This window comes from Mobula hypostoma, chromosome X1, assembly GCF_963921235.1.
Source record: "Mobula hypostoma chromosome X1, sMobHyp1.1, whole genome shotgun sequence".
Taxonomy (NCBI): Eukaryota; Metazoa; Chordata; class Chondrichthyes; order Myliobatiformes; family Myliobatidae; genus Mobula; species Mobula hypostoma.
Genome location: NC_086128.1, coordinates 66,773,872 through 66,784,920, shown reverse-complemented (window position 1 = coordinate 66,784,920; position 11,049 = coordinate 66,773,872). Strand labels below are relative to the sequence as shown.

The 11,049-nt window shown below is 54.1% G+C and overlaps 1 protein-coding gene across 1 annotated transcript in view; it reads right to left on the bottom strand.

Annotated features, from left to right (window-relative positions):
* LOC134340210 (uncharacterized) overlaps positions 1–385 on the bottom strand; it is an 82,718-nt gene extending 82,333 nt beyond the window's left edge. The window contains exon 1 of the mRNA XM_063037186.1: positions 126–385. Within this exon, the coding sequence (XP_062893256.1) occupies positions 126–385 (260 nt within the window). The remainder of the gene's footprint in view (positions 1–125) is intronic.
* Positions 386–11,049: the final 10,664 nt, after the last annotated feature.

The following is an 11,049-nucleotide window of genomic DNA, read 5'->3' as shown; positions in this document are numbered from 1 at the left end:
AGAGGAATAGATAGAGTGGATAGTCAGCGCCTCTTCCCCAGGGCACCACTGCTCAATACAAGAGGACATGGCTTTAAGGTAAGGGGTGGGAAGTTCAAGGGGGATATTAGAGGAAGGTTTTTTACTCAGAGAGTGGTTCCCCGGCCTGGCCGTTCTCTTCTTTATCCATTGGAGTCTCCTGCCGGATCGGCAGAAAGCCAAAGAGGCCGCTGGGTGGACGGGTGGGACACCGGCGGGGAGACGCCGTCCAAAGCGGGGCGCAAAGAAAGCGCCAAATGGGGGAAAGCGCGAACAAGTCGGGGGCCCCTGCGCGGTCGGTTTCAGGGACCCGCAGCGTGAGCCCAAGTGCAGGGGGAAAGACATCGAAGTGGACTGAACGGGTCATTAAATTTTAATATGAATTCTACAGAGCTAAAAGAATTTAAAAAATTACAAAAACCGCTCGGCCGACAGGGCCCTTAACTAAAACTCTCCAGGCTAAAAGCGGACGGCGTCACTGCGGCTTGGAAGCGACAACTGACTGTTAAATCAACTCCAGTGCTTTAGGGCGTCAGTCGGGACCGTTGTCTTCCCTCTCGGGACGAGGTCAAGCAGAGAGCTTTGCCCTCACCGCGCCTCGGTCACAGCTCGACAAGGCGGACTGAGAGAGGGAGTCAAACGCCGCCACGGTGAATCACGAATTAGCGGTGGCACCTCCGTCCTGGCGAACCAGATCGCCGACCCTGTTCAGCGGCCCAGAACTCGGCGGCCTTCCCCAGTGTTTGAGTGGGATCCTGCCCCCGCCACCCCCCACTCCAGCGGCACCAGCTGGGAGAGAAGGAAAGGGAAGCCAAGGAACAGAAAGAGGAGGGGGTCGGGTCGGGGTGGGGGAACCGCTGAGGACACTTTGAGATTCGAGGGACGGGTGAAGAGACATAGAACGTAGAATAGTACAGCACGTTACAGGCCCTTCGGCCCACAATGTTGTGCCCGACCCTCAAACCCTGCCTCCCATATAAGCCCCAACCTTAAATTCCTCCATATACCTGTCTAGTAGTCTCTTAAACTTCACTAGTGTATCTGCCTCCACCACTGACTCAGGCAGTGCATTCCACGCACCAACCACTCTCTGAGTAAAAAACCTTCCTCTAATATCCCCCTTGAACTTCCCACCCCTTACCTTAAAGCCATGTCCTCTTGTATTGAGCAGTGGTGCCCTGGGGAAGAGGCGCTGGCTATCCACTCTATCTATTCCTCTTATTATCTTGTACACCTTTATCATGTCTCCTCTCATCTTCCTTCTCTCCAGAGAGTAAAGCCCTAGCTCCCTTAATCTCTGATCATAATGCATACTCTCTAAACCAGGCAGCATCCTGGTAAATCTGCTCTGTACCCTTTCCAATGCTTCCACATCCTTCCTATAGTGAGGCGACCAGAACTGGACACAGTACTCCAAGTGTGGCCTAACCAGAGTTTTATAGAGCTGCATAATTACATCACGACTCTTAAACTCTATCCCTCGACTTATGAAAGCTAACACCCCATAAGCTTTCTTAACTACCCTTTCCACCTGTGAGGCAACTTTCAGGGATCTGTGGACATGTACCCCCAGATCCCTCTGCTCCTCCACACTACCAAGTATCCTGCCATTTACTTTGTACTCTGCCTTGGAGTTTGTCCTTCCAAAGTGTACCACCTCACACTTCTCCGGGTTGAACTCCATCTGCCACTTCCCAGCCCACTTCTGCATCCTATCAATGTCTCTCTGCAATCTTTGACAATCCTCTACACTATCTACAACACCACCAACCTTTGTGTCGTCTGCAAACTTGCCAGCCCACCCTTCTACCCCCACATCCAGGTCGTTAATAAAAATCACTGCTTCTGACAGTGACAGCGTGTCGCCACGGGAGGGCGGCCGTGCTCCACCTTGCCCATTGACGGCGGCTCATTGCCTCCCCCTGCTGGCAGGTCCCGGTATAGACTGAGTTGGAACAGTTACAGTTCAGGGAGAGGCCATTCGACACTTCGGGTGTTCGTGCTGACCCAATTGCACAAGGTTGACTGTCCGTCGTATCCAGCGTTGACATTGAAACCTGTGCGGGGGAGAGTTTTTAAAATGGTAAAGCCGTTGCAAGCACACTCTCTCGACCTCGAAAGTCTTGGGTCCAGTGGTACGACTAGTAAATCATAACTGGGGTCTTCCTTGGTTTCGGTGAAAGACCGTCACATCCTCTGTGCCTCGACGTGCCCTTCGCTCTCCACGGAGCGTAGCAGAGCCGCCTTGGATCTCACTGCAGATCTCATCTCCCCCAGCCCGCCGGAGCTGGCTTCACATGAAGGGACAGACATCTCCCTGTCTCACCGGGGGTACGAGCCCCGCCGGCTACCCTCACCTGGTTTAACCCACCTGTCGGAGCGGTGTACTGTACCGGGGGTGTGCGGCCGCTGACGCGTGCCAGGGGTGAAGCTGAGTGTCCGGTGGGGGAACGATGGTGAGCGAGCTGCCCCGGAACGGACACGACAAGCCCCCTCGCCTGAGATGCGACCCCTCCCTATTACACTAATCCTACATTAGTACTAACTTTTTCTAATTCTCCTCACATTCTTGTCAACTCGCCCCCCCCCACCCCACCTCCAGATTCTACTCCTCACCTGCACACTAGGGGCAAAGTACTCTGGCCAGTCTCCCAGGGCAACTCACACACACAGAGCTTGGAGGAACTCAGCAGGTCAGCCAGCATCTATAGAGGGGGAAAACAGTTTGATGTTTCAGGCGAAGTACAAGGTGACAGGTGAGGGGGAAGGTGGGTGGTTGGGGGAGGGGGATGAAGACAGGCTGACAGGTGACAGGCGAGACCAGGTGAGAGGGAACGTGGGTGGGGGAAGGGGAGGAGGACAAGCTGACAGGTGACAGGTGAGACCAGGTGAGGGGGAAGGTGGGTGGTTGGGGGAGGGGAGGAGGACAGGCTGACAGGTGAGACCTGGTGAGGGGGAAGGTGGGTGGTTGGGGGAGGGGAGGAGGACAGGCTGACAGGTGACAGGTGAGACCAGGTGAGGGGGAAGGTGGGTGGGTGAGGGGAGGGGGACGAGCTGACAGGTGAGACCAGGTGAGGGGGAAGGTGGGTGGTTGGGGGAGGGGAGGAGGACAGGCTGACAGGTGACAGGTGAGACCAGGTGAGGGGGAAGGTGGGTGGGTGGGGGAGGGGAGGGGGACGAGCTGACAGGTGAGACCAGGTGAGGGGGAAGGTGGGTGGGTGGGGGAGGGGGAGGAGGACAAAATGACAGGTGAGACCAGGTGATGAAGTGAGAAGCTGGCAGGTGATTGGTTGAAAAGGTGAAGGGTTGAAGAAGGAACCTGATAGGAGGGGAGAGTGGACCATGGGAGAGAGGGATGGAGGAGGTGAGGAGAAGAGAAGGGGTGAGAGTGGAACCAGAATGGGAAATGGAAAAAGAGAGAAGTGGGGGAGGGGAGAAATTACCAGAAGATAGAGAAATGGATGTTCAATCGTCAATCTCTCTCTGGGGTTTATTTTTATTCCCTTGTACACTTTCAATTTACCTTTTGCTTCAGATACGAGTGGTTCCAAGACTGGGTGATTTAATGCCACCGATGTTGTCCAAGGGAAGGGTATTAGGACCCATACAGCTTGGCACCGGTGTCGTCACAGAGCAATGTGTGGTTAAGTACCTTGCTCAGGGACACAACACGCTGCCTCGGCCGAGGCTCGAACTCGCGACCTTCAGATCACTAGACCGACGCCTTAACCACTTGGCCATGCGCCAACACAATACATATATAGCTACTGTAACTCACAGATCTTTTTTATTATCTGTTGCTTTGTCCTGCTGTCTCAAGAGCAAAGAATTCCCCGACATAGGCCAGTGATGCTAACCCCGGCTGTGATTCATCCTGGGCACCTCATAATTGATCGTAATCACCTCATTTCTCACTAACCCACCGCTGCCTTCGACTCTGCTCGAAGCGCGTTACATTTGCTGAAGAGCAACGTGACTCTTCCGCATTTGGTGTATCTGGAGAAATCTGAACTGAAGAAATTTGTTCTTAACTGCAATTAAATAAAGAAGTAATTTCAGTTGCAGCTTTTAACAGATTTGAATTGCTTTTGCAAATATTTGTCACGGCTTTGTAGGAAAGTCTGAGAAAAGGTAATGGATTTGGCCCAGAACATCACGGGTAAAGCCTTCCTGAGCACATCGACATGAAACACTGCTGTAGAAAAACAGCGTCCATCATCAAAGTTCCTCACCACCCAGAACATACTCTCTTCTCACTACTGCCATCTGGAAAAAGGTACAAGAACCTCAGGACCCACACCACCAGGTTCAGGAACAGTTATTACCCCTCAACCATCAGGAAGGAGATACAGGAGCCTCAGGACCCACACCACCAGGTTCAGGAACAGTTATTACCCCTCAACCATCAGGAAGGAGATACAGGAGCCTCAGGACCCACACCACCAGGTTCAGGAACAGTTATTACCCCTCAACCATCAGGAAGGAGATACAGGAGCCTCAGGACCCACACCACCAGGTTCAGGAACAGTTATTACCCCTCAACCATCAGGAAGGAGATACAGGAGCCTCAGGACCCACACCACCAGGTTCAGGAACAGTTATTACCCCTCAACCATCAGGAAGGAGGTACAGGAGCCTCATGTCCCACAACGCCAGGTTCAGGGACAGTTATTACCCTTCAAACATCAGGAAGCAGGTACAGGGGCCTCAGGACTCACACCACCAGGTTCAGGAACAGTTATTACCCCTCAACCATCAGGAAGGAGATACAGGAGCCTCAGGACCCACACCACCAGGTTCAGGAACAGTTATTACCCCCTCAACCATCAGGAAGGAGGTACAGGAGCCTCAGGACCCACACCACCAGGTTCAGGAACAGTTATTACCCTTCAACCATCAGGAAGGAGGTACGGGAGCCTCAGGACTCACACCACCAGGTTCAAGAACAGTTATTACCCCCTCAAGCATCAAGAAGGAGGTACAGGAGCCTCAGGTCCTACACCACCAGGTTCAGGAACAGTTATTACCACTCAACCATCAGGAAGGAGGTACAGGAGCCTCAGGTCCCACACCACCAGGTTCAGGAACAGTTATTACCCCCTCAACCATCAGGAAGGAGGTACAGGAGCCTCAGGTCTCACACCTCCAGTTTCAGGAACAGTTATTACCCCCTGAACCATCAGGAAGGAGGTACAGGAGCCTCAGGACCCACACCACCAGGTTCAGGAACAGTTATTACCCTTCAACCATCAGGAAGGAGGTACGGGAGCCTCAGGACTCACACCACCAGGTTCAGGAACAGTTATTACCCCTCAACCATCAGGAAGGAGGTACAGGAGCCTCAGGTCTCACACCACCAGGTTCAGGAACAGTTATTACCCCTCAACCATCAGGTTCTTGAACAAAAGGGATAAACTACACTCACTTGTCCATCCATCGAGTTGTTCCCACAACCAACGGTCTCACTTTAAGGACTCTTCATTTTCTCTTTCTTTTTTGCAGTTTATTTATATCTGCATTTGCATGGTTTGCTGGGTTGATCTTTCATTGATCCTGTTTACAGTTACTATTCTATAGATTTGCTGTGAATGCCTGCAGGAAATTTGAATCCCAGGGTTGTAGATGGTGACATGTATGTATATTGATAATAAATTTTACATGGAACTTTTAAAAGTTTGCCATTCTTAATTTCTTTGTGCATCATAAAGCAAAACGTATATATGTATATATATATATATATGTATGTATATACACACACACATATATATACCACTGTCCAACTCTCCATTAACTTGCCTTCACGCGGAAAACTCAGGCCTCTTGGCAGTGTGGAGGATCAGTGAGATCTTGGGGTCCATGTCCTTAGGACACTCAAAGCTTCTGCGCAGGTTGACAGTGTTGTTAAGAAGGTGCAGGGTGCATTGGCCTTCATCAACCGTGGGACTGAGTTCAAGAGCCGAGAGGTAATGTTACAGACCTTAGTTGGAACTTACCAGCCGCACACACAAAATGCTGGTGGAACTCAGCAGGCCAGACAGCATCTATAGGAAGAAGCACAGTCGAGGTTTCGGGCCGAGACCCTTCGTCTGCGTTTTGTCCTACGGACGCTGCCTGCCCTGCTGCGTTCCAACGGCATTTTGTGTGTGTTGCTTGAACTCCCAGCATCTGCAGATTTCCTCGCGTTGGCGTTAGAACTTACTAACCAGTTCTGGTTACCTCACTACAGGAAGGATGTAGATGGTATAGAGAGAGTGCAGAGGAGATTTACAAGGACGTTGCCTGGATTGGGGAGCATGCCTTATGAGAATAGGTTGAGTGAACTCGGCCTTTTCTCCTTGGAGGGACGGAGGATGAGAGGTGACCTGATAGAGGTGTACAAGATGATGAGAGGCATTGATTGTGTGGATAGCCAGAGGCTTTTTCCCAGGGCTGAAATGGATAACACCAGGGGGCATAGTTTTAAGGTGCTTGGAAATGGTTACTGAGGAGAATTCAGGGGTAAGTTTTTAAGAGTGGTGAGTGCGTTGAATGGGCTGCCAGCGGTGCTGTGGAGGCGGAAACGATAGGGTCTTTTAAGAGACTCTTAGATAGGTACATGGAGTGTAGAAGAATAGAGGGTTATGCGGGAAATTCTAGGCAGTTTCCAGAGTAGGTTACATGGTCGACACAACATTGTGGGCCAAAGGGCCTGTAATGTGCTATAGATTTCGCAGTTCTGTGTAACTGCAGAGTGGCCACACGGGAAAAAGGAGGAAATTCTGTTTGTTTTGTGGAGAATGTTCACGTAATTCATTTTTCCTTACAGGGTGAAATTCGAGCTTTCGAAACCAAAGGTCACGGAGACCTGACGAGAGATACTTCTCCGCTTCTGCAGACGCTGGGAATTCTGGGCAAGGCGCACAGAATGAAGGCAAATGGCGATGTTAGCATTCCTCTCGAGAATACTGGAATACAAGAGCATGGAGGTAAGGCTGAGGCTTTATAAGGAACTGGTCAGGACTCAATAGGACTTTGGAAAACAGTTTTGGACACCACATCGAAGAAAACACGTGCTAGGATTCAAGAGGGTCCAGAGGAGGCTGGCAAAAGGGATTCCGGGAATGAACGGGTCATTATACTAGGAGCATTTGGTGGCTCTGGGAGTGAACTCAGTAGAGTTCAGAAAAACGAGGGGTGATCTCATTCAAAACAATGAAATGTTGAAAGGCCTGGGATAGAGTGGATGTGGAGAGGATGTTTCCTATAGTGGGGGAGTCTAGGACCAGAGGACACAGATAGAGTGGATGTGGAGAAGATGTTTCCTATAGTGGGGGAGTCTAGGACCAGAGGACACAGATAGAGTGGATGTGGAGAGGATGTTTCCTATAGTGGGGGAGTCTAGGACCAGAGGGCACAGATAGAGTGGATGTGGAGAGGATGTTTCCTACAGTGGGGGAGTCTAGGACCAGAGGGCACAGATAGAGTGGATGTGGAGAGGATGTTTCCTACAGTGGGGGAGTCTAGGACCAGAGGGCACAGATAGAGTGGATGTGGAGAGGATGTTTCCTATCGTGGGGGAGTCTAGGACCAGAGGGCACAGATAGAGTGGATGTGGAGAGGATGTTTCCTATCGTGGGGGAGTCTAGGACCAGAGGGCACAGATAGAGTGGATGTGGAGAGGATGTTTCCTATAGTGGGGAGTCTAAGACCAGAGAGCACAGATAGAGTGGATGTGGAGAGGATGTTTCCTATCGTGGGGGAGTCTAGGACCAGAGGGCACAGATAGAGTGGATGTGGAGAGGATGTTTCCTACAGTGGGGGAGTCTAGGACCGGAGGGCACAGATAGAGTGGATGTGGAGAGGATGTTTCCTACATTTAGGGGTTCATGGACCTAAGGGCACAGCCTCAGAGTACAAGGACATCCCTTTAGAACAAGATTGAGGAGGAATTTCTTTAGCCATAGGCTGGTGAATCTGTGGAATTCGTTGCCACAGACGGCTGTGGAGGCCAAGATTGGGTGTATTTAAAGCAGAGGTTGACCGGTTCTTGATTAGTCAGGGTGTCAAAGGTTACGGGGCGAAGGCAGGAGAATGGGGTTGAGAGGGATAGTAAATCAGCCATGATGGAATGGGAGAGCCGAGGGGCCGAACGGCTCCCTTCAATCTCTCTACGTTCCCTAATGCTGGAGGGGACTGAGGGGAGATTTGACAGTGGTATATAACATTACGAGGGGTATAGCTGCCTTTTTGCTGTGGGGTGGGGTGAGACTACAACCGGAGGTCATAGGTTGAGGGTGAAAGGTGAAATGTTGAAGTGGGATATGAGGGTTTGGGGGCTATCTTTTTCACTCGGAGGGCAATGCGTGCGTGAAACGAGCTGGCGGTGCAAGTGGTGGATGTGGGTTGGGGATCAGCATTTCAGGGAAGTTTTGATTGTCGTGTGGGTCGCAGGGAGGTGGAGGGGCAATGGAGCTGCCGGGGGAGGGGAGTCAATCGATGGGACTGGGAAAATTACAGGGTACAGCACGGACTAGACGGGCCGAAGGTCTCCTTTAGATGGCGCCGCCTTCTTGCGCCTTAACGGAGGATATCAGCAGGCCAGCCAGGATCTTTGGAGGGTGGTAACAGTTGATGTTTCGTCAAGTCAACTCTTCGTCTGGGACTCATTCAACCCTCCCCCCGGCAAACATCCCCCTGCCCCCCACCCCTCTCCGTTCCCTGGCTCACGTTTGGAGTTCGACACAGCGCAGCCCCTCAGTGAACCCACCCCAGAGCCTCTGCCCAGGGAGATACTGGGCACCCCTTTAGCAGATCAATGTTGACAGCTCACCCAGCCTCTGTCTCCAGCTTCCCTCCTCCCTCCCCACCCACCAATCCTTACACCCCTCCCATCACCATGAGCCCCTCAAAACCCCTACACCCCTCCGTCTTCTTAACCCCCCCGATCCATACACCCCTCCCCAACTCCGTAACCTCCTCCGATCCCTACACCCTCCCCGTCTCCGTAACCCCCTCCGGTCCCTACACCCTCCCCGTCTCCGTAACCCCCTCCAATCCCTACACCCTCCCCATCTCTGTAACCCCCTCCGATCCCTGCACCCTCCCCGTCTCCGTAACCCCCTCCGGTCCCTACACCCTCGCCATCTCCGTAACCCCTCCGGTCCCTACACCCCTCTGTCTCCGTAACCCCCTCCGATCCTTACATCCCTGCCATCACCATGAGCCCCTCAAAACCCCTACACCCCTCTGTCTCCGTAACCCCCTCCGGTCCCTACACCCTCCCCGTCTCCGTAACCTCCTCCGATCCCTACACCCTCCCCGTCTCCGTAACCCTCTCCGGTCCCTACAGCCCTCCCCGTTTCCGTAACCCCCTCCGGTCCCTACACCCTCGCCATCTCCGTAACCCCCTCCGATCCTTACATCCCTGCCATCACCATGAGCCCCTCAAAACCCCTACACCCCTCTGTCTCCGTAACCCCCTCCGATCCTTACATCCCTGCCATCACCATGAGCCCCTCAAAACCCCTACACCCCTCTGTCTCCGTAACCCCCTCCGGTCCCTACACCCTCCCCGTCTCCGTAACCTCCTCCGGTCCCTACACCCTCCCCGACTCCGTAACCCCCTCCGGTCCCTACACCCTCCCCGTCTCCGTAACCCCCTCCGATCCCTACACCCTCCCCGTCTCCGTAACCTCCTCCGATCCCTACACCCTCCCCGTCTCCGTAACCCCCTCCGGTCCCTACAGCCCTCCCCATCTCCGTAACCCCTCCGGTCCCTACACCCCTCCCCGTCTCCGTAACCCCCTCCGGTCCCTACACCCCTCCCCGTCTCCGTAACCCCCTCCGGTCCCTACACCCCTCCCCTTCTCAGTGATCCTTCCGGCCCCTGCACCTCTCCCCGTCTCCATAACCCCCTCCGATGCCTACACCCTCCCCGTCTCCATAACCCCATGATCCCTACACCCTCCCCATCTCCGTCACCCCCTCCGGCCCCTACACCCCTCCCTGTCTCCGTCACCACCCCCATCCCTACACCCCTCCCCGTCTCCATCACCCCCCCAATCCATACACCCCTCTCCATCTCCGTCACCCCCTCCAATGCCTACACCCTCCCCGTCTCCATAACCCCCGATCCCTACACCCTCCCAATCTCCGTCACCGTCTCTGGCCCCTACACCCCTCCCTGTCTCCGTCACCCCCTCCGATGCATACACCCTCCCTGTCTCCATAACCCCCCCGATCCCTACACCCCTCCCCATCTCCGTGACCCTTCCGGCCCCTGCACCCCTCCCCATCTCCGTAACTCCCTCCCTGTCTCCATAACCCCCTCTGATCCCTACACCCTCCCCATCTCCGTAACTCCCTCCCTGTCTCCATAACCCCCCCGATCCCTACACCCCTCCCCATCTCCGTAACTCCCTCCCTGTCTCCATAACCCCCTCTGATCCCTACACCCTCCCCATCTCCGTGACCCTGTCCCGGTCCCTACGCCCCTCTCTGGCTCTGTGAACCCCTGCCCTTACACCTCTCCCGGTCTCCGTCACCCCCTCCGATGCATACACCCTCCCTGTCTCCATAACCCCCCCGATCCCTACACCCCTCCCCATCTCCGTAACTCCCTCCCTGTCTCCATAACCCCCTCTGATCCCTACACCCTCCCCATCTCCGTGACCCTGTCCCGGTCCCTACGCCCCTCTCTGGCTCTGTGAACCCCTGCCCTTACACCTCTCCCGGTCTCCGTCACCCCCTCCGATGCATACACCCTCCCTGTCTCCATAACCCCCCCGATCCCTACACCCCTCCCCATCTCCGTAACTCCCTCCCTGTCTCCATAACCCCCTCTGATCCCTACACCCTCCCCATCTCCGTGACCCTGTCCCGGTCCCTACGCCCCTCTCTGGCTCTGTGAACCCCTGCCCTTACACCTCTCCCGGTCTCCGTCACCCCCTCCGATGCATACACCCTCCCTGTCTCCATAACCCCCCCGATCCCTACACCCCTCCCCATCTCCGTAACTCCCTCCCTGTCTCCATAACCCCCTCTGATCCCTAC